The sequence below is a fragment of the Protopterus annectens genome, chromosome 7.part1, assembly GCF_019279795.1.
Source record: "Protopterus annectens isolate FY-2018-M chromosome 7.part1, PAN1.0, whole genome shotgun sequence".
NCBI lineage: Eukaryota > Metazoa > Chordata > Ceratodontiformes > Protopteridae > Protopterus > Protopterus annectens.
Window position 1 is genome coordinate 83,843,435 of NC_056740.1, and position 25,373 is coordinate 83,868,807.

Here is a 25,373-nt window from a genome sequence, read left to right on the forward strand (position 1 = left end):
ACAGTTGTGGTGGTTTTAAATAATGTTGCCGCCTGTTTTTTTTTCTTTAGGAGTTTTGTACATGTTTTGACAATGAATAAAAAAATAACATTTTTACTCAACCTGAGTCTTGCGTTTGGACTGATTTTTTCATGACATCATGTAATAAAGCTGTTATTAGTGATCATGATGGCAGACTACTACCCTAGATAATTTATTTCTTATTCTCACTTGAAAAGTGACATTTGCTCATGAGTAATAATCCACATAAAACCTTTTTTCTTTTTCATGACCATGTACAGCATATCTTTGTATATATTTCTTGAGATTAAAATATCTATATCTTTTATTTTTCTGCCTTTGCAGGTTCGCAGTATCCTATCTTTAGATGTGTAAATAGAAATACCCATGAAGGTGTTCATGACAGTCTTTGTGATCTTGTCTCCAAACCCACTGGCGAAGAAGAGGCCTGCAATACAAACCCATGTCCTGCATTGTAAGATGATTTTGTTTTGTTCAAGCACATGCAGATACCATTGCTTGCAGAGTTGTTTTGGCAGTCACTTCCATTTCTTTCATGAATATTCTGATCGGGAACACTTTGTACCTGTATATACTTTGTGAGTTCAACACAATGGTGTACATTTAACTTTACTAAGTTTCAAGTAATGCTCAGTGAATGATGATATATGTATTTAAACAGAGTCATGTGCTGGGGAGAGGGATGTGCTCAAGATCGGCAACATCTGAGACAGCTGTGCACATCACTAAAATTACACAGATGCCGAAACTCATAACTTTTGCAGCCATCCTCCCCTAAAATGTAAGGCAGTTGAAATATCCTAATAGTGGTTGTGGACTTTTGTTTTTGAAAACTGAAAGGATTAATCTTTTGTTTAGGACAAGATGATTATCCAGATGATGATAGCATGTATTCCACATAGCCAGAGTCTTTTCATAAAACATGCTTTTAACTCTTTATCAGTGATGGCTCAAGCTGTTTAGGAGGACGCAATAGATTTAAAGGTGCACTCTCTCAAAATATTGAAGAAGCACATACAAAATAAAGGGTAACTATCTAAAAAAAAAAACAGTTGATGGAAAGCCATGAAGTGGAACTTCAAGCATTACAAGTATGTGCAGAGTGTTTTGAAAATAAGATTGACTGCAAGAATTACTTTCAAAAGTTACTGGTTTGTCTGAGGGGAGAGGTGTATATAATCTAATTCATACAGAAAGAAATCGCAATCTTTGAACAGCATATACTTCCCAAAAACTATATGTAATTTACCAAGCAAATCAACTTATACTTATTGGATTGTACCATAAAAAATATTGCTGCAAAAAACCATAAATGTGAAAAATAGGATGTATGGTGAGAATCATCTACATTACAGTAACACACCATGTGGGAAAAGACATGCCTTTCCAAATATAGTAACAACACTAAGGCACTTAACTGTTTCATTCCAGTTAACATTTTCTGCTATACTTGTGAGTCAATGCAAATGTGTGTACTGCTCATTTGCTCTTTCACAAGCCATCATTAATAACTTTGCTTGAGCTAATAAGGAAAGACATCACCAAAGATAATGATTTTAATACTAGCAGTCACTTCAGTTAGGCAGGAAAACAGCAGTCCATGGAAAAGGTGAGTAAGGTATTCTACCTCTGCAATACCATGAAGATCTTCAGTTGGGAAGCAGATGAAACCATGTCTCTCTCTCTCTCTCTCTCTCTCTACATATATATATATATATATATATATATAGAGAGAGAGAGAGGGGCAGGTCAACTTGCCCAAAAGAAAAGGCGTCTGGAGGAATCTAATTGAATTTTCCTAAAGGTTTTTAACTAAACTAGAACATGAGTAAGGCCTTTTGTATACTGCATATACCCTACATAATGACATTACAACAGTAGAAAATGTAATTAAAGCAGGAGAGTGTTTATATGGCACCCTTGAAACTCCTGGAGATACAATCCTCACACCAGGTTAATATATTATAAAGCAGTGGTATCACTTGATGTTCTTCTATTCATATGTTGCAGTATTCATAACATAAGGGAGTCTGCCAGCAGCTGACTTGAATGTCCGGCTGGTATACAAAAGTCTAAACCTACTGTAGGGTACATGTGACGTTGCTCGTAGATCTGCTCGTAGATCTGGCCCTACGTAAGTCATAAAATGATGTTGGGCATAAAGTGGATGTCAGCATGCACCAATCCTCTGAACTTTTCTGCTGTCAGTCAGAATGTCTTTTCTGGCGGTTTGCTTGTCAGCAAAGTTGTGGATTCCGATCCAGATAAGTGTCTCACTGGAGTTTTTACTTATTGTTTTGTGTGCTACTGTTGTGGTTGAGATGACATGTCAGTAGGAAGGCAAGTGTGAGTGTGGAAGGAAAATTCCACATAAAGATTCCCATAACCTTTTTCTGTTTTGCCTAGGCCCTAATCAAGACCATACCTCCTGTTCAATTTGCAAGGCCTTTGTCAACAAGACCCTGCATAGTCATCTAGCTTCCCTCAATCTATACTTAGAGAACCAGCACCTTAAGCACTTAGCATGCAATATGCAAGATACATCGGGCCCTTCAGGTGAAACAGTTAAGAAGGCCAAGAAATCTAGGCCTGACTTACCTACTTCTCTTCCAATTTTGAACGTCTCTCCTGAGACCGATGTTGGCCTGGAAATCGTTTTGGAGTCAGTAGGCAATTCTTCCACGGGTACCAGGGTGGATGCTGTGAAGGATCCTGCTAGCATGTCCTTGGGGGATATGCAGACATCTGCTATGGCCCTAGGGGTGGAACCCAGGCTCATTGTTTCTAAAGGCCTGTTTGGCATTCCTGAAATCCTTGTTTGCGCACATGTCCCAAGCAACATTATAGAGTGCAGGCTGATGTCGGGTCCCTCTTCCTTTTATTGCATGGATGGTCCACAAAAGAAGAAGCAGAAAACTAAGCATGCTTCTCCTGTTACCCAAGAACAGCCTGCTGATAGGCAAGCCTTGTCGTAAGGGCTGTTCAATGCCTTTATGGCCCTGAGACAATCTTCTGGTCTCTTTCTCTCTCTCTTTTCTTCCTCCTTTTCTCCTGTTTCTCCATAAAAGAGGATTTCAGTTGAAGTTTCATCTGATGAAGATGACTTGTCTGGAGAAGAATCAGTGGCATATTCTACCAAAATTTCATCTCCCTTAGGATATGCTTCCCAGAAGAAGAATCAAATGGCACAGATTCTCTAAGGGAGGATATTACTTTTGGGGAAACCATTGTTAAAATGAGGGAGGTCTTTAAATGGGATTGCTCCCAGGTGTCATAAATTAAAAAAATATATATTATGACCTTCTGCAGATAGATTCCCCTTCTTCGTCTGCAGTCCTCCCTTTGCTATAGCTTTTTATGTGCATTTTCAGCAGCTTGTAAGTGCCCCTAAAAGGCCAGACAGGTTTTACAAGGTGCCAGTGGATTGATTCCAAATTCCTGTTTAAATGTCCCTCTGCAGACACTGCAATTATTTCTGTGTCTGCTGATAAGGCCTCTAATAGGTTGCCTTCTACTTCTCTTCTCCCCTCAGACAAGGAGAGTATAGTTATGGAGAGGTTGGGGAAGAAAGTCTGTACTTCAGCAACTTTGGCATTTAGAGCCATAAATTACAGGACCCATATGGCACAATACTTTTTAGCCCCTCTCTCTGACGACAGTGAGCTAATTTCAGAGCATCCAGATTCTCTTACTAAGTCTCAGTTATCCTCCAATCTGAGCTCTTCTGCTCAAGTCACACACCATTCAATTAAGTGAAGCTATGATGCAGTGGAGGCATCTGCTAGAGCTGCTGCTTCAGGGTCTTTTCTCAGGAAGTACTCCTGGCTCAGACTACAGCCCTTGCCAGAAGACATAAAGGCTAAAATTATGGATGCACCCCCTTGACAACAAGGCATTGCTTGGTGCTTCTACTGCTGAACTTTTTAAACATTACAAGAAAAGGGCAAAGAGATACAAGACCTAAAACACACTTTTGTGCCCCCCAGTTCTCAGAATTCAAAGGAACTACTCCTCCAAAATCCCATTTGTAAGGAAACCTTCCAAAACTCAGTCTTCCAAGGGTAAAAGAGATACTAGGAAGCAATACTCAGCCAAGTCCTCAGCATCTTCTCCTGCTGCTCAGAAGCAGCCCTTTCCCAGAAAGCTAGGTATTTCCTTGCAGTCAGAATCCTCTTCCCTTATGTTTTTCTCTCTCTGCTTGGAAACAGATCACCCAGGACTCTTGGGTCCTCTCAATCATCCTTCAAGGATACTTCATGGTGTGGAAGACTCCACCTTCCTTCAGGGACATTCCACACCCCCCAAAATAACAGCTGGATTACTTTCTCCAAGTCATATTCACTCTTCTGTCTCAGAGTACTATTTAGGAGGTGCCACCTTCCTGAATAATGAAAATGTTTTACTCCTTGATGTTCCTGCTCCTCAGGAAAGATGGCCTCTGGAGGCCCATCCTAGATTTGTCACACCTAAACACCTTCCTGAAGGTTCCCACCTTTTGCATGCTATCCTTGAACACTCTGCTTCCCCTCATCCTTCCTCAGGCCTACATGGTGTCTCTGGACATCAAAGATGCTTACCTCCACATTATTATTCATCCTCTGTTCAGGAAGTGAGTGTCTTCACTTTGCTATTGCTTCCTCACATTTTCAATTCTCTGCCTTGTCTTTTGGACTGTCTATGGCTCCAAGGGTCTTTACAAAATGCTTAGCTCCTGTTATAGCCTTTTACAGACTAAGAGGTGTTCAGATTTTTCCATACCTGGATGATCTTCTCCAGGCTCATTCTCCAGACACCTTTCAAGAGAATCTGCTCTTCATGGTGTCTCTTCTTCAGGTTCTGGGATTCACTATCAACTATCAAAAATCTACCCTGGTTCCTTCACAAGACCATGTTTTTCTAGGATGCAGAATACAAACACACAGGATGTTGGCTTCCTTACGTCCCCAGAAGGTTCTCTCTCTCAATGCCTACTTCCAGTCTCTCATTCCTCTTCAGTCCCTGACTGCCAGGGAATTTCTCCACCTCTTGGGCTTCATGACAACCAATGTCCCCATGCTACCTCTAGCCAAGCTGCACATGAAGAAATTCCAGTGGTACCTCAAGTCAATATGGATGCAACATGCTTATCCATTCGAGTTTGTTATTCCCCTTCTTCCCTGCTTCAAAAAGGAATGAAACAGGTAGATTCAGCCGGCTACCTTGAATCCAAATCTACCCTTACAGCCACCCCTTCCCACTCAGGAGCTGTTCACAGTGCTTTAGACTTGGGATGGGGAGCAACCCTGGCACCCTGGAAGGTTCAAGATGTGTGGCCTCCCTCCGAAAAGAGAGAACACATAAACATAAAAGAGATGAGAGCCCTAATTTTCATTCTACAAAATTTCAAACCTCTTCTTCCTCCAGGCACCCTAAAGTGGTTCACAGACAACACCACAGTCCTTTGGTATGTCAACAAGCAGGGACGGACCAAGTCTTATCTCCTGTGCAGACTGTCTGTCCAAACTTGGGAGTTAGCCTCTTAGAGTCAAATCTCCCTCCTAGCAGTCTGCATTCCTTCCAGTCAAAATGTTGCAAGACACACATTGAGCTGGAATATGACTTAATCAAATGAATGGATGTTACATAGGGATGTGTTTCTAGACATTGTCTATCAGTATGATACACCTCAGATAAAACAGGAGCAACATAAAATCTTGCTGGTGACTCCCCTTTGGCCAAGACAACATTGGTTGCCCATTCTTCTGCATTTATCCAAGGGCAATCATCACAAGTTACCCCACAGCATGGTCCTACTCACACAAGACAATGGACCTCTAATACATCCATAGATGTCAACCCTGCAACTGACTCTGTGGGTGATAGGGTTTTGATCCCTTTCGGACAACTTTTCTCTGAGGACATGCTACAAGTTCGACAGAAGGCCAGAAAACCCAATACTAGGAAATCCTATATTTCCAAATGGAAAAGGTTTTCCATATAGTGTCTTTCTAAGGGCCTACAACCACTGCTGGTAGATGTCCCAGTTGTTCTGTCTTACCTGTGTGAATTACTGAAGAGTGGGTTGTGACACTCTTCAGAAAAACACATCTTTCATCAATCTCTTCCCGTCTGCCTATGATTCCTCCCTTGGCTTCAATGCTGAAAGTTAAACTTTTCCTGAAAGACGTCCTTCATACCAGACCACCAAGGAAACCAGTTCCTCCTCCTTGTGATCTAAATTTGGTTCTAGAGAAACTTACTTTGGTCCCTTTTGAACCAGCAGTTTCTTATTTTCTTTGGCATTGCACTTGGAAAACAGTTCTTGTGGCCATCACCTCTGCCAGAAGGGTGTCAGAACTTCAGGCACTGTTGCCCTATTCCCCCTTTACTGTTTTCAACAGGTATAGAGTCTCCTTACACACTAATCCCTCCTTTATGCCCAAGATGGCGAATGAGTTGTCACTTAATCAGTCCATAAACTTGCCCACCTTTTTCCCATCCCACAATCCTCTCACAATCCTCTAGTAAGAGGATTTTACACACCTTGGTTGTGTATGGGCAACTCAGATTTTATTTAGATGAAACCAAACCTATTAGCAAATCTGATCATCTTTTTATTTCCCATCATCCTAGGGCTCTGGGCAGGCCTGTTTCCAAGCAGATTATCTCCACTTGGATTTCCCAAATCATTTCCTTTTGCTATGTGTCTCATGAGAAACCATTTGCTTCCCCAGTAAAGGCATATACCACAACAGCTGTGTCCTCTTCTGGTGCTTTCTTCAAAAGTCTGGGCACCTCCTCCATATCAGAAGCACCTACCTGGTCTTCTGTACACACTTTCACAAAACATTATAAATCGGATGGTATTTCCAGGTTATCCTGCAGTGGGTTCTAGAGAGTGCTACTGCCCTCACCCAATTCTTCTTCTGCATGAGCTATGCTATTCTCCCTCATGTTATGAATACTGCAACATATGAAAAGAAGGACTAGAACAGTTGTGTAAAAATCTTGCTATAACCATAGATGTTCTTCTCTTCTATATTTTGCAGTATACCCCCCCCCCCCCACACACACTGGTTTCCCCCTGATGTTTGCCTGTATGCTGGTTGTGTGTTTACTCACCTTTTTCAGGCTGGTGTTCTTCTAGAAGCATTCAGTTCTGAGGACTGGTGCATGCCGACATCCGCTTTATTCCCAATGTAATTTTATGACCGAAGTAGGACTGGATCTATGTGCGACGTTGCACGTGCCCCACAGTAGCTTTAGACTTTTGTATACTGGCTGGACATTTGAGTCAGCCAGCAGCGGACTCCCTCTGGTTTTGAATACTGCAACACATAAAAGAGAAGGACAGCTATGGTTATGGTAAGATTTTACACAACCATTCTTTCATAGGTACTTAGGCTATTGATCCATGAGGATCTAGAGAATCCTAGTCATGCATTACCATGAAGTTATAAAACCTTCTTTTCAGTAGAGATAGCATGACAGTCACTCCCACCTTCAAGTCACAGATAGACACTTTTGGTATCATTGTCCTTTCAATTCTTTAATTTGTTTTTTTTTTTAGTTCTTTCAAGCTCTTGCAAACCATTAAAGCATTATGCTATGTCAGGCACTGACTTCAGAGCTATGGTGTGGAAGAAGGCAGAGGAAAACATGGCTAGAATAATAAGGAATAATCATTAACTGTGGGATTGCTTAACATTCTTCATATTTTAACCTGGAATTTATAGTATTTTAATCACCTCTATGTATAGAGGAGAGATGTGTCTATCTGTCCAACACCACTTTGGGAAGCCTTTTCCTCATATTGCCATCATGTAGCAAGATAATTCAAAGTCTGCTGATTAGTAAAGAAAGGTAAGTCTACAAACTGTTAAGGAGTTGTTTCCTGTATTCCAAGGTTTGATTCCATCAACCTCCATGTGCCTACTTTGTAATTCTACACGAGGTGCTCTGAAGAAATTGGGGAACTTGGCTAGGCTCCCAACTGGTCTAATTGGCCACAAGCCTAGTAAATACCTATGAAACTAAAACTGGTTTAGTTGGCCACAAGCCTAGTAAATACCTATGAAACCAAGGCTAAGATTACTCATATTCTGTGTTTTTAAATAATAGGGGTATGACTTGGTTCATGGGGGGGTAATAGTCATTGCTAAGTATTTTAAAAGCAAAGATTGAGAGGAGAGAGTTAAACTTTAAACTTTATTTGTTTACATTAACAGCTCCACAGCCTCATACTTACAGAATAGACTGTGCAATAGCTGATTAATTCACACTACGCATTTACTGGCTACACTTCTTCATCTTGTCCTTCCAGTTTTATCCTCACTGACCTTCTATTTCTACATTTATAGACCGAAAACCACATATACTTCCCAAGTTTGCACAAATCTCAAAAGCATTTTCAAAATCAGCTAATACTTAATAGTCTGTATGTCTAGATTTAGCAAAACCACATTTTGCAATTTATAAAAGTATGTATTTTGTAACCTGCTCTAAGTTTAAAAATGTCATAGATAATAAAGAAATCAGTTATAATTACAATACACCAATCACTTAATTTTTCCAAACACCTTCAACACAGAATATAACACAATTTTACTTATATATTTTCCTGTGCTGCTTTCCTCTTGTTATGAATGTTATAGTTGATCTATTTGCTGAAAACTTAGCAATCAAAACAAAAGCTATCAAGCGTATCAAGCAATGGTAAAGTGAAACCATCTCCAAGTAACATCCTATATTTGGTGGGCTCTGTGGATTATTAATGGTACCATAATTCCAGGTTACAATCTCCTAACAGCAATCAGTGTACTCCAAAAATGCCATCTGGACTTCCCCATTCAAGAAAATAAAGGTATTCCCATTATGAATTAGTCTAAACCTTCTATAGCTTAGTAACACCCACCTAAATCTTGGCCCTCCAGATTGCCTTTGATAACAACCCCAGCACTATCAATCATCTCCTTAAATCTTTACAACAACAAATGACCTCACACCTGTCTCAGCATTATGGATAAAGGATGAAAACATCTTCTCTAAAACAATAGTTTACAGCTAGAATTCTTTTTTTTTCTGGCAATGGTTCAGACAAAAAGTTGGTAGCGAGACCCTTTTCCTAGTTTACAACACTGCAGACCTATCTTCTACAGTAATCACCAAAACTACTACAGCATCATATTCAGATTCTTACTGATTTATGCTGTCAATTTTATACTAACCTGCCACAGAACAAAAAATTAACTATACTAGGGGATACAATTATGGCAGGGCTAGCTACCCAGAGGTGTGAATATTGGTTCACTGTTGATGTAACACCCCAACCCCATGTACAAAATGGGAAAAGGTTGTTGATGCCAATACTTATTTAACTATGGACTGAAGTTGTGCTCATAAATATCAATCAATGGAACTCTATCCACATGTAACCTTGCTCATATAATCAAAGAACCATCCAAACTCAATACACCCTTAGGAAAATACTTTTTGATGGACATGATAATGAATATTCTTGATAAAGCCAATTCTAATTCAGCCCTCTCAAATTCACATAGTGACCACTGTCCCATTCTTTCTTTCTGATCATTTAAAACTAAGAAAACAACTCCCACTATAAGCTATGGAAGCAGCCTTACTAACTAAATTACCGGAAATCAACTGCAGTCTTCTTCTTCTTCTTCTTTCAGCTTTTCCCGGTTAGGGGTCATCACAGTGGATCACCTGTCTGCTCATGATTGGCAGTAAAGTTTTATGGTGTCAAGTTGCCAGCCCGGCACCCAACCTTCCATGGAAGGAACACACACATACATGCACTCATGCCTAGGGAGAATTTAGAGTGTCCAACCCACCTACAGCATGTCTTTGGGATGTGGGAGGAAACCGGAGCACCCGGAGGAAACCCATACGACACCGGAAATCAACTGCAGTCTACTTTACAAAAAAAAAAAAAAGGAAAAAGAAAAAAATGCTACCATTTTCTCTTTGTTTAGCATACTAGCACCTCTGCAAGATAGATTATTTCCTCTTAACAATGCTAACTTAGTTGTAGTAGAAACTATTGGTTAAACGAAAGCCTTAAAGGGAAGTTAAATGAATAAAGAAATTACTTGGAAGGATTGGGCACAACAAGTATCTTAAAAACTCACCATTAAAACAGCTGTTGGTCCAGGAAAATTATATATTACTTCTTTTTTGACTGGATAAGACCATTGGACAAATTGTCTTTTTTTTCAGGAGCAGAGTCTGGTTAAATGACTTGCTCAAAGTCACAAAGAAGGCATATGAAGGAGAAAGCAATGATGACCCGTTCCCTGGATATAGGAAGCATCTCATTAACAGCTTAGAGGTTAAGTCTTCTGCAGTAACTGCCAAGGTCACATTTTTATGTAAAATGCAGTCCTTACATCTAAGTCAATAAGTCATCCTTAAGTAATCTGGAAATCCACATGACCTGTGTCTTAAGGCAGTAGTTTTAAAATTACAAACCTAGGTCCCGATTTGGGCAAAACTGTTTTAGAAGATATTAAAAATAACTTTCCCCCATCTTCCTGAACATCATAGTCTTTGAATAAACATTTCAGTTTGTAATTATGTTTGTACCTACTCCAACCACGCTACTTCATGAAATTATAAATGATCCTATCTTTGCGTTTAAATTCATCAAACATAATGTTACCCAAATGTACTCAGAAAAAGTAGAATGCACATATTTGCCAGATATCAAAATATTGTGACCTAAATCATGTTTTTTTATTAAACCTATGTGTCATTATGCACTACTGTACAATAGTCACAGTGTCAGTAGTACAACAGGTAGTACACTCGCTTTTAGTGCAGAAGGCAGTGGGTTCTATTCCTACATCAGCTAGATGGATTGCTGACTCTTCATTGCAGCATAAGGTGCTTTTAAGTCTCTAAAGGTTCATATAGTACAGTTGGTCACTTCAACACTGTTCCATAACTGGAGAAGTTAACAGGACAATTTATTCTGGACATCTGTTATTCCCTTTAGGACAGTTACTGCTGCATTGCAGCTTCACATGAGTCTCAACATCTGAGGTCTTTGCAACTTTTAACCATCAGATTTCATACTTTATTTTCTTGCAACAGGACTGATTGAGACACTTAGTTTGCTGTTCCTCTTGTACCTTTTATTTTGAGATATATGCCTTCTACACATGCCTGCAATTTCTTCTGAGCAACTTACATTCTTCACTGAGGACTGCAAGGTATCTTGGAACACATGCATCCTTGTGTGTAGCAGTAGAGGAGCCAAAAGAAAGGCACCAATGGGAGGAGGATATATGGTTACAAAGGTACCATTGGAAGAGGGCTATGGTTATAATGGCATCAATGGAAGATGGTTATGGTTATAATGGGATCAGTGGAAGAGGGTTATGGTTATAAATGTATCAATGGAAGAGGGTTATGGTTATAATGGGATCAGTGGAAGAGGGTTATGGTTATAATGACATCAGTGGAAAAGGGTTATGGTTATAAATGTATCAATGGAAGAGGGTTATGGTTATAAAGGCACCAATGAGAGAGGGTTATGGTTATAAAGGTATCAATGGAAGAGGGTTATGGTTGTAACAACATCATCAAGAGATGGATAGCATTATAAAGATTCAATTAAAAGAGAATTAAGGTTATAAAGCAAAATAGAATAAAATAAAGTAAAATAAATGAACAAATAACTATTCACTTTGTCCATGCTGGCATTAGTTCCAGGACACTCTACCATTGCCCCAGCTCTAGCCCAGGGAGACCAAATGTGCCAGTTATGCAGCTAGGGGATAGCTAATGATCAGAAGGGGAAAGGAGAAAAAATAAAGAGTTAACTACCCTTAAGACTTTTTCTTCTACAACACACTGAATGTCTTGAGACTCCACTAATCTGATTGTAGTGGGGAATGAAGCAAATGTCTTCATCCAGAGCTTCTAGTTTTCTGCAGAATTTCCTTCCAGTAATGAACTCCATGAGGGTGTAGCCAAGATAATTTACACTGCAACTTATACTTTTGTACTACCAAGTGAAAAATTGACACCAAATTTATTTCTTCACTTCTGCAGGTGCATTTCTTCAGACCTTACAGATGCTTTAGAACTTTGATACACTGATGTTTGCATATAGTGTAAATAGTTGTTATGTTTTATATTGTTTATTTTTAATACTTTATGTCCATGTTTATTAACAAAATTTAATAAAAATGTTTTTGGGGGAAAAAAAGGCTTAGTTAACTCATACAGTGATACAAGAGGATACAATGTTAATTTCCATTAGGTCTGTATTCATTCTGAATTCTGAGGAATGTTTGTGTACCTGATGAATTGCAAATCTTAGCTAGTTTAACAGCCTAAAAAGCTATATACCAACATAACTGACTATCCATAACAGATTAGATGGACAGCGATCAGTGTACACACAATAGATTAGTACTAGGCTAATTGCCTTTGTGGGTCATTTTAAGCCTAGCCATTTACCCCATCTGAGACTCAAACCCGGGATCTTGCCTTTGTAAGGAAAACACTTTAACCATTATGCCAACCTCCCACCCCCTTGAAAGGTGAAATTCCTCTTCATCTTCACCTTTCTGGCAGACACCTGAAGGTTTTGGGCCAAATGTGACTGGTATTTGGAACTGTTCACAATTCCCTCCACCTTGACTAAAGCCCCAGTCCAGCTGAAGAAAAGCAACCCCAAAGCTTGATAATGCCACCACCATGCTTCACCGTGGGGATGGTGTTCTTTTGGTGATGTGAAGTGTTGTTTTTGCGCTGCACGTACTTTTGGAATTGTGACCAAAAAGTTTCTCGGTCTCATCAGACCATAACACATTTCCCCACATGCTTTTGGGAGATGTGATGTATTGTTTTGCAAATTTTAGCCGGGCCTGGATGTTTCTGTATAAAAAAAGGCTTCCATCTTGCAACCCTACCCCATAGTCCAAACATATGGAGAACACAGGAGATTGTTGTCACATATAGTACACATCAAGTACTTGCCATAAATTCCTGCAGCTCCTTCAGTGTTGCTGTAGGTCTCTTGGCAGCCTCCCTGACCAGTTTTTGTTTCATCTTTTCATCAATTTTGGAGGGATGTCCAGTTCTTTGCAACGTCATTGCTGTCCCATATTTTCTCTACTTTTTGATGACTGTCTTCACTGTGTTCCATGGTATATCCAATGCTGTGGAAATTTTTTTGTACCCTTCTCCTGACTGATACCCTTCAACAATGAGATCCCTTTGATACTTTGTAAGCTCTCTGTGAATCATGACATTTGCTGTAGCAGGCAACTGTGTAAATGTCAAGCAAATCCTACTAGGACAGCTGAACTTTATTTGGGGCTTATCAGAGTCTCTTTAATTGATGGCAGGTGTACACCCAAAAAGGCTGAATGCTGTAATCAAATCAAAAGGCGCTTCACCAAAGCACCAGTTCAAGGGTGTGAACACCCATGCAACCAGCTTATTGTAAGTTTTTCATATCCCACTCAACAGATTTGCTTTTCAATTGAATCTTATAGATTACAGGCCACATCGAAGGTGGGAAAAGTCCTGAAAGGATTCACTGTGGTCTCACTTTTCACATCACAAAAACCTGGCACTTCAACAGGGGCGTGCACACCCCTCACATCCATTGTACATCTGCTTTAATCATTCTAGTATTCTTTACTGACTACATTAATAAATTTATAAAGTAATTACAGAAGCAAATCCCAGCTCAGTAAACTCAAACAATTGTTATAGAAAAATCCTACATAAATACAATTAGTAAAATAAACCTTGCAGAGGTAGGCATCACAGAAAGACAAGGATTTCTGCATTATTGGGTGAGAGAGAAATTATCGGAATTTAAGTTAAAAACTGTTTTCTCTACCCAAGGTACAGGGTATGATTCTTTCATCTCCATTTTTCTAATTTGTGAATCTGAGAAAGCCACCTAACCAGACACTGCTCTCAAGTTGCCCCTGAAAATAGGCAGTTGTGTACAGCAGGCATACCTGGTTAACAAACATCTAAAGTAAAATGTGAAATGTTTAAAACACCCATCAGATAATGGGACTATCCATTTTCTTGAGGGACAGCTTATCAAAAAGAAGACAACAAGGTTCCTCTTCTCTCATGTCCTGATGCCTGACTATAAAGAGGGAGTCTGCTGACATAGCATCATGGATGATAGGAAATAGTCCTGTATAGACAAACTGAACTCTTTCCCTTTCCTTTCTTATCTGAAGAAGTTCATTGTATATTGTGGATGAATGAAAGCACTTACAATAAAGAACTGGGATTTTTTTAGCACTCCTCGGCTGTTCTTTTGTTTTGTTCCCTTTCTCTATCAGGAAACAAGCTGTTGGTTGCTCATCATGCTGGTTTTCAAGCAGTTTAGTAAAAAGTGAGAGTTTCTGCAGATTAAACCTTTCCTCGTGGAAATGGATAGCAACATTTTTTTCAATTAGTTTTATATATGTAGCAATGCAGTTGCCATTAGAAAAGCACTTTTCTTGATTTCTGATGCTTGCAGAGATATTTGTGAATGGCCTTTGATAGGCAATCATTCTTCATTGCAACAAGCATCCATGCTTCTGTAAGGTCTTCATTACTATGACTGCACTTCATACTGACAGCAATCAAATTTACTGCAATGTGAGCAATAGCCTGCTTACTGCCTGTCTCTCTTTGTAGCATTGATATGAGCATTTGAAATTGTAAATCATACCCTAATGCTGAACAAACTACACAAACTCAGTCTTGGACTAAACGCTATCTGGTGGTTTAAAAGTTATCTGGAACACTTTCCAGGTGCACAACAACAATATCCTGCCAGATGTAGATACATTTTGTATTGGAGTACTCCAAGGATCAATTCCTGGCCCTCTACTGTTGTCATTAGTTATAAATTACTTACCTAATGACCTACTTCATATCAGCATAATTATGTATGCAGATGATTTACTAGTTTTATTAGCAAATATAACCCTTTCTTGGCATCAACACACATCACAGGGCAACTTTATTGATGTCTATAAATAAGTAATACTAGACTAAAAACAAATCCGTAAAAAACTAATACCTAAAGTTACACACCACAAATATCTGTGATATCTAGTTATTTTTGCTGTGTAATGTTAGTCATTAGATTATTTTAGTTATTCCTTACGTCGGAGGCGTGGTGGGTGGGGGGTGGGATTGGGCAGTTTTTGAGGAGTAGCAAAAGTGCAATGATAGACTTTTTGGGGGAGAAGCATTATACTCATTGAGAAGAAGTCAGGATGATGATGTTACTTTATCATAGGGGAAAGGGCTGTCACTAAACCTGGGCCTGCAACCCATAGAACAATGTTCTCAAGTAACATTGGACAACTTCAAGGCTAAAATGGGGAAACATACACTAGAGGAAAGTGAGTGTCTGTAATTGCTTTCACAGCTGTGGAACAGAAGTTCATATAGGCTTGTAGACTTGTTGTAACTGAAATACAGGTACTGCGTATACATATGACTTTGCTAAGAAATCTCCACCAATTTTGTAAATATTTTACATATTTCAACATTGCCTGTTTTCTATATGTATTTGCTTTTTCTGCATTTTGTTAACATATATTGTATATTCACTTTTGATATTGATCTTTTTTTTTATTGTATTATGTTCTTGTGAAGTCCAGTTCATGGCTGAAAAAGGTGACTTCACCAGTCCATTCAATCAGTTATCAAATTTCAAATAAATAAATAAACTTTGATGTGGAAGAAATTGATGAGCTGATTGTTGACTTACAAACTAGACCTAAATAAAACCCTTTGCAGCCTTCACTTTGCAGTGATGTCAGGAATGCTTCTTAGTCTCAATGATCCCCACATAACTATAATGGTACAACCATGCCCTTTAATAAAATAACTGCATGTATAAATCTACCAAGTTCATATTGGACTCTGTAACTGGACATTCCAATCCTACCTCAAACGTAACATTTCAGTTTTACCTCAAACTATTTTGCATGTGGTTATTTAGACACAAGACTTGTGTAATTCTTATGAAGTAATGTTTCCAAGTTTCTGCACCATGAAATATCACTCCACTATCTTCTCAACACTTAAAAAAACGATATTGCCCTCTTTTTAATTTCATATATTAGTGGAGAAACTTCTCATTACAATAATGGGATGCTCAAACCCTTGAGAAGATATGCTGATTGGGAATTTTGTTGGCCTGTGATGGAATCATCCACCTTCATCCACCCTTACAAAACATTGATAGTATTTGCACTTTTTAAACCGGCTTTACATGTCTGCTGCCTGAGCAAATGCTTTTGTATGTAGAAGAATTACACAGTCTGCTCATTTCCTATCATTGTAAGTCTTTTATGTCTTACTGAGAAAATGCATCCAGATATGGGGAGATTGGGGTGGAGAAGCAATTTGCATAAAGATGGATATCAGATGTGAGGTCGGAGAGGAGGAAGAACACCATACTAGAAATGGGGAAGAGAGCGGCCATGGACAGAAGATTGGTTAAGTGTTCGTTCAGTTAAAGTAGAGATGGGGGGGGGGTTGTAGACTAAAAAAGTGTGTTGTTCATCAGACACAGCAAGAAAGGAGGTTAAGAGACTAAGAGAGGGAGAAGGAAGGACTGAGATGGGATGAAAAAGATAGTCCATATGAGAAATGTGGATCTACCATTAGCAGACCGGGTGATTATCAACTACTGATGTAGAACTGTACCAGAAAGGGATGAGTTCTGGCATGGACTTAAACAATTCAAGGCATGCCATGGAGGTCCAGGTAAGAATAAAAAGATGAAAATAATCTATTACAATTTAGAAGACTACATTATGCTGTGCTGGGAGAATTGATCCAGGATGATTTATGATACTCAGAATAAACTGTAGAAGTAACCCTGCAATGGCAATTGCAATGGGTCAGGGATGGAGTTCTTAAGGTTGTGGATGTTGGTGTGAGGAAGAGGCAAAAAATAAGAGCCCATTGTAGCTAACTAGCTAAATAGGAATATGACTGCAGCAATTACGGATAAAATATAGGGATTGCAGGAAATCAAAAGGAGAGAGTGAAACATAGTGGACACAGAGGCTAGTAAAAAGGCAGGAGAACTGGTGAAATCAGCAAAAGCTAAAGTGGAACTGGAATTTTTATAAGGGGTGAAGTAAGGAAGTGGAGCATTTTACATGTAAAGGAAAGAGGAGGAGGGGAGGAACAAAAGTGGACAAGCTGAGCAAAGTTGTGAGATCACAGAAGAATGGCAGAAATCAGATTTGCTAAGACCACTTTACCTTTGTTGTCACAAAAGACACATTCCAGGATAGAGGAGAAAGGAAATTCAGAGGAAACTACCCTCCATTAGGGAAGATAAAGTACAAGGAACAGATGGGCTGCCTCTTAATGTTCCCAGAAATCTGGCCAGTATGTTGTATGTCTTCCCTGACAGATGTCTTCAACAGAATACTGGTTAGTGCAGAAGTGCTAAAGGAATCAAAACACATCAAATGCAATAGCCTTATGTAAGGGGAAGGAAGAAGTAACTCAAGGTATCTGCAAGCCTATTAGCTTAGTGTCAGTGACAAGGGAATGTCATGGACAAATCTAAAGAGGAAGGTTCACAGAATGTCTAGGGGACAACAATCTCAAGGAGACTAACCAGCATGAGTTCATGGTCAGAAGGAGCTGTCACCCAGTCCTGATCCTTTCATATGACTGGCTTACTGGTGAGCTAGACAGGGGAGTATAAGTAGACATATTCTACTGGGCCTCAGGAAGGGCTTTGACTTGGCTGCACGCAGGATCCTGATAAGAGAGCTAGATGTGCTAGAAATAGGAACAAGACTGAGGAAGTAGATAGCTGCAAGGTTGAATGATAGGATACAATGTGTTGTGGTGGGAGAGACAGTATCAGGAATTTGGGCAGTGGCTAGAGGAGTACTGCAGAGGTCCATCTAGTGTCTGGCACTTATCAGTATGTTTCTGTTAGATATATCTGAGGGAATAGGGAAAAGGATCAACTTCTTTGTCGATGACACAAAAGATAGATGCAGTAGTGGAGGACTGGTGAGAAGATTCTATTGTAAAATGTAAAAAGGCTGAATAAGTAGGCAGAAAAGTGGTATTTGAGGTTCACTGGAAACATGCAAAGTACCACACTTAGATCACAAGAATCCTTGTGTAAGGTATCAGCTGATGGTATAGAGGTAATGACAGTAACACGGGGAAAAAATCTTGGGGTGCTGAACACACCTGTGCTGAATCACTGGCAGCAGAATGATAGGATAGTGACAGCAACAAAGTGAATGCTGGGCAGTGTCCTCAGGTTAATATATTCTAGAAGGAAGGAAGTAATGATCACAGGAGAGTTGATTACACCACATGTTGAGTAATCTGTGCAGTTTGGAGTGCCATATAAACAAAATGACTTTAGGCTGCTAGAAGGAACTCATAGGAAACCTACCAGAAAAATCCATGTATGGGTGGGAGGCATTATGACCAGAGGCTAATGTTGCAAGAACTGTTCTCAACTGAGATTAAAAAAGACAAAGGGGCATAATATTGGAAGACGGAGTTATATAAGGAAGTTGAAAGGGCTCATTCTGAACAGGAACAATGGAGAGATTGGGTACAGCCAGTAGATTGTATCTACTAACTACTCCCTCAATCTCTGAAAGTATTTTTTTCAAGAGAGGGTCACAGACCCATGTAATGGACTACAAGAATGAGTGGTGGAGAAGAATTCTACAATGCATGCTAGGAGAGCATTAAAAGGGGGAGGAAGAAAGCAGGGAAGATAGGGAGATAGATGCACTTAAGACGGCAAACTACTAGGACTTATTGTCTCTTTCTGCCATTATGCAAATGTAATATGTGTGTGTGTGTGTGTGTGTGTGTGTGTGTGTGTGTGTGTGTGTGTGTGTGTGTGTGTGTGTGTGTGTGTGTGTGTGTGCGTGCATGTGCATATATTATGAAAAAAACGTATGTGTCACATATCCAATATTCATAGCTAAATAATGTTTCATCAGAGTCATAAGCTAAATATAAGCAAGTCAAATATTTCTGTTCCGGATTTTACGACATACTGAAGGTGTAACAGCAGCTTGATATTGTTTTAAAATGACAATCCTTTTTCACCAGACATTAATTTATATCTGTCATGTTATACATTAACTTGTTTATTGTAAGGCTAGAAATTCTGCACATTTTTCAAAAGTTCATGACAGTCTTTGTGTGCACATTAACACAGAAGCACGTCTAATGACTGGAGCTGGATTAGTATCTCAGGCACCAGAAGGTGAATGGGGGAGGGAGGAATGAGAATCAGTTATCTGCTCATTTTCTACAGGGAGGGGGGTGATTTACGGAGAATTACACCTTGGAAAACAGTCTTAATAGTGCCTGAGAGTCCAGATGTGTGTATGCCACAGACAAGGAAGTGTATCTGAGTATGTGCAGAGGACATCATGTGTGCACCTCAAAGTAAAAAAAAAGTAATAAGACAAAATATAGAAAAAAGACAAAACAGTATGGTAACATTAAAAAAATAACATTCAGAGAATTAATATACCAGAAGTAAATCAAATTATGGTACAGAATCAGAATTGCCTAGACATAGTATGGCCTTGCTGAGTCTAATTATGGTGTCGGCCAAAAAAGCAATTAATAGAAAATGGAAATCAAAGTCTAAAGCAACTGTACTAGATGTACTGAATATAGTAAAAGAGATAAAACAACGGGATCTTTAGAAAAGGGTAGAAGGGCGCCGGGCTGGCAACTCGACACCGTAAAAAACTCCACTGCCAATCATGAGCGGACAGGTAATCCGCTGTGGCGACCCCTAACTGGGAAAAAGCCGAAAGAAGAAGAAGAAAAAGAAAAGGGTAGAAGCAACTTACATATAAAAAATGGGAATTGTGGGAACAATACATGCAGAGGATGAATGAGGTTTAAAAGAAGGCAGGATTTAAATGAGCTATTAATGGTTGACTAACAATGACTAGATAGATTATAAGTGATGGATAATGTTTGCAACTAAAATTGTGTCAATATGGTTTGTTTTGTATAATGTTTGCACCTAAAATTATATCAATATGGTTTGTTTGCACATACACACACACACACACACATATATATATATATATATATATATATATATATATATATATATATATATATATATATATACACATACATACATATATGCATGTGATTGCTTATGTCATGTGCGATAATTTAATAAAAATGTTTCTTGTTTAAAAAAAAAAAAGTTGCATTAAACTGAATGTCAACATGCCACAAAATGTTATAATGCATGTGTCATATTGTTCATTTGTCATATTAAATTAGACAGAATACCAGTGTTATATTTATTCTGGCAGTGGAGTAGGACCTATAGATTGTTACTGTTGTATTCTTCCAAGATCACACAGCCTTGGTGAATAAAGAATAGTTGGTTTTACAAAAAAATGAATTATGCCCTAGTCTTTATATTGTACAATCTCAAAAGATAGAGTACTAAAGTAAGAGGAGTTTGGTGGGTGCAGCCCTTCTTATGGAGACCGGGGCTGTGCAACTATATTGTTATGTAGCATTTCATAAATTTAAGAATCTTATGTTTTATTTCCTAATATGTGTACAATGGATTTCATGTTTTTCAGTGGGATGTACTTTAAAAAGTCAATGCACAACCTATTGACTGTAAACTCATCAATACAAAAACATACATGTTCTACCCTACTGAACTTGAGTGAAAAACACTTAAGCCCTGGATTTGCCCATCCCCACACATAACTGTGGGGGAAAAGAGAAACATCTGCAAAGGTGAAAACAATGCCAATATAACTGCATTCTTGCATTCAAGCAAAGTAACAGCAAAACATTCTTAGGGCTTCAGGATTAAGAGAATTAGGATCAGAGAGATAGCACTCAATGAGATATTTCTTGTTGAATAATATTGCTCCCATTTCAATGTTGCCAGTTTTTGGTATCATGATAATTTCTGTTCTGTGAGACTAATCACAAAATGTTTGAACAATTTACTGTTAATGTTTTATATGGGCAACTGTCTCAATATCTGGACCTATATTATCCGTAAAAGTAAATGTAGGAATCCTTTAAGCAACATACATACTTTCCTTATTTGATGCTCTCTGTCCTGTTCCTTCCACATTTTCAGCTCTAATGGTCTCTTATTAAAAAAAATGAACACAGTTGTTTGGTTCAAATGTATATATATCTTTATATAAACTGTAAGTCTGTAATATATTGTCCTTTGAAATTTTAGTCAAAGACATTTCCTCAACATATCTCATTGTAATGCCTCTAGCAGTTAATGTAATGCACCAATTAATCTGTGAAGCCTTTCTGCTTGAGTATCTGGGACCTAGCTGGCCAATCCCAGTTAAAAAAATGAAATATTTGCATATATATATATATATATATATATATATATATATATATATATATATGTGTGAACTACACATTAGGAAAAACTCCCAAAGTCAACTGCCTAAATATCGACTGCATATGGTTGAAAACACGGATGTCAACTATGCCTGAACCAAAAAAACAGCCTCAGGACATTCAATTTCCAACTTTAAAAAACAAAGTAAAACATAATTTTTTGCAGTGGTCACATTCCCCCGCACCTCCTAACCACCTGCTAACTCAGAGATTGTGCAATCCCCACGGAAAAGGAATATTCCCCTACACAGGGATTGTTAATCTCACACACGTCAGTCAAGTGCCTAGTTGACTATGTGCAGTCGACTAAAAAGTTGCCAACATTACACATGCACTTGACATGTTTACTGTTTACCATACATACATATACATCTACTATATATACATATGGCATTTGTTGCTTTTGTAACAGAATGGTCCGATGGTTTGTCGACATCTATTTCATCGACAAAATTTGGTCGATGAAACCGATTATCGACAGGTGTGTGAGATTAAATGATTCTCAGGGTTGGGGAATATACCCTTTCCTTGAGAACTGTACAATCCGAGAATTGGTATATATATATATATATATATATATATATATATATATATATATATATATATATATATATATATATATATATATATATATAAAATAAGCAGGGGTTGTGGGAGAGCAGGCTTGCCCTCCTGCAAAAAAAAGTTTCATTTTTTATTGTTTTTTGTTTTATTTTGCATGTGCTGGGATTGTTGCTCAGTGCATGCTTATTAGAATGTCAACATTTGTAGTGTCGAAGATTTGGGGTTGTTCAATGTATTTGAATAGACCCTTATGTATATACCTATGCCTGCATATCTATATACACAGGGATTTACCTAAAATCTTCTAATCCCGGAAATATCAATGGTGCTAACATTGACAAGGTGGTGGGTGCACTTACTCAGAGGAATCATTCTGGAGCATGCTAATTTTAAATTATATTTTTTGCATGGTCAACCCCCCACCCCCACCCCCACCATAGTCCATGCTAATTGTTTATTCCCACTCTGAGATTGCTCAGTCTCTAGAGAAAGGGCATATTCCCCAATTCAGATAACTGTTGAACTCACACCTCTGTCAACCTTCTTTTTTGTCATTGAGTGGTTCAAGAAGCAAAGATGGGCATAGCCATGCTTGACTGTGACCGTATCTGTTATAATTTGGTCCTAAACAACAATAATATAAGGAATGCAGTGTACAATCTGATACAATGAGTCATAAAATGAATGATATAACAAAGGTGATATTAGGCAGCATATACTTGCTGCCTAAGGTCGGGTTTGTTGCCTTTATCAAGGCAGGGCCACCTGTATTCATTTGTAGACATTTGAGTCAAATTCTTACTGAATATGTCAAATTTCTTCAGTTTTCTTATATTTTGTTGTAGAAAATTCCAAGCTGTTATATCAGCAGAAAGTCATAATTGTGCCATTTTTTAACTTTGCAAACTGATTGTAGTGTTGCAGTTCACCCTTTAACCAAACATTTTTGGTGACTGCACAGGATATGGGACCTTAAGATGAAATGCCTCAATGGTTGGCCAAGATCTGTTGGTAATTGCCATCACTTTAACTCTTAATTTCTTGATTTACAGTGGTAAGTTTTCAGTAATAATATTAGTTGCTCTGCAATGCAGAGGTTTTGGCCCAGATGATACAGTTTCAGTTATCAGCCTAGGCTATCCTAAAAGGGACTGGATTCATCAGTTAATTCTGGCTAACTTTCCCTGACCGAGAGTGTTTGCAGACTGTGAACAAATGAGTGCCAGCTGGGGCAAGGTCAGGTACTGTAATCCTTGTAGTTTTGAACTCTAAGCATGCACCTTCAAAAGATTGCACTTGCAGTCTCGACTAATATGTGTGCGCAGAAGCTTGCATATGCCAGTGAATACACATGCACTATAGACTAATACCATGTCTGTGCTTAATCATGCACAGGCCAATGACCACACATGCTCTTTATGCTAACATCATGTGTGTGTGCAGATGCTTGTGAGTGTCAATTAGTGCACATGCACTTAGGGTAACATCTGCATGTGCAGATGCATGCACATGTCATTGAATGCACATACTGTCTAGGCTAATATTATGTGGATAAAGAAGCTTGCATATGCCAGTGAATGCATACAAGACAAACATCATGCCTGTTCTTAAGCATGTGCAGGGCAATTAGCTTGCATACACTCAAAGCTAACATCATGTGTGTTCAGGCGCATGAGTATGTCAATGAATGCACATGCACTCTAGACTAACATCAGTCTCTGCTTAAGCATGCACAGGCTAATGTGGCAGATGCACTCTAGGCTAGCAGCATATGCTTGCATATGAATGCACTCACAGTGGCTCCAGTCAGTTTTTAAAGTTTTAAAAGATTTAAGTTTAAGAGTTTATTTTACAGTTTAGTATGTGCTTTACAAACTTGTTTTTGATTTTACATGATTGGAGTCTGTGCAGACAAGTGTTTTTTCATTGTTGTTTGTCTAACTTATCTTCAGACAATTGTGGGTCCTCTAGAGGATAAGGTCTTGAGGACAGATTCTGATCAGGAAACCAACTTTTTTTTAAGTTTAGATACTAGCTTTGACATTTTTCAAAATCTGAGCAACTATTTTAACCTGTATGGTAATTTTTCTCAGGATTTGACATGAACTGGTAAATCTACAAGTGATTTGCAGAACATTCTTTCTGTCAAGATATGTACTACATGTTGTGAATTGTGCTCACATGATTTTCATTCTGAAAATCTGTGTTAAAATAATTGAAATTATCAAAGATATAACCAAGGGCAAAAGCAGCCAATTTACCTTTTGGAATTTTTAAAATATTGATTAGGAACAGAGATCACAGTTGGGATTTTGGAACACATGCACAAATCTCCCACCAAGTTCTGTTTATAATCCAAAATCTCACCTCACATTCATCTTTGGAGCAGGATAAAACCATTGTCAATAAATATATTCACTTGAAAGAATTTGTAGACTTTTGGAAACAAGCAAGTGTAACATGCTTGCATACAGCTTGCTGAAATTAATTTCATATTTTGGCATTTTCATTATTTTTACTGGAAACGGACACTAGGTTTCCTGTCATAAGCACACCAAAAATGTATTTTCATAGCTTGAAATTATATTTCACGTTCTGTGTTTAAACTCACAACTAGAGCAAGCCATACATACTCATGTGTTGTAATGATGTTTCTCAAGTAAGTCTGCAAGAATTATGTCTAGAAAAGTCAGGGACGATACTGCAGACTGCCAATAATCCCATACATTTCAACTTTTTTAATATAGGTTCATAGGTTGTTACTAGGCTAATGACCACTAAGGCCCTTACAAACCTAGCCACTCAACCCAAATCTATTTGGATCCTGAGCATCATGGGTGGCTATATGGGGTGACATGTTAGTAGGGTGGTAATTAAGGGATTTGTAAGGGGGTATCAGTTAAGATAATACTTTTCTTAATGGTGGCTTCTGCCCATAAGAGACACGTGGGCCAGATGCCGTCGGGGGTAAACTTACAATTTCCCATGCAGTTGTCAAGTTTTCATTTGAATAGGATCGGGGATGAACTCTATTTTACATGGATAGAAAGACAGTTCCATAGCTCACACATATCTGTCTATGCAGCATGTTCTGTTTATGTCACAAGTGAAGTTCAGATCCCCAGACATAGTGTTTCTCTTATTGTTTGTTTTCAGCATATGCAACAGATCAGGGCTACTTCAGATGAATCTCTGTATGTCAGGCAAACATCCTCTCTCAGCAGCATGTAGAAGACTGAGTACAGAGACAGATCCTTTAGGCATTCAGTGTAGGACAGGGTATCCAGGCCCTGAATTCCTCAGGTGAGAAACCTTTGTTGGTATTCCAACTGTTGCAAGTGTCTTGTTAG

At 38.6% G+C, this 25,373-nt stretch overlaps 1 protein-coding gene across 1 annotated transcript in view; it reads left to right on the forward strand.

The window, feature by feature from the left end:
- THSD4 (thrombospondin type 1 domain containing 4) overlaps positions 1–25,373 on the forward strand; it is a 1,382,388-nt gene that overhangs the window by 1,066,608 nt on the left and 290,407 nt on the right. Inside the window, exon 6 of the mRNA XM_044078569.1 lies at positions 346–475. Coding sequence (XP_043934504.1) covers positions 346–475 — 130 coding nt within the window. The remainder of the gene's footprint in view (positions 1–345; positions 476–25,373) is intronic.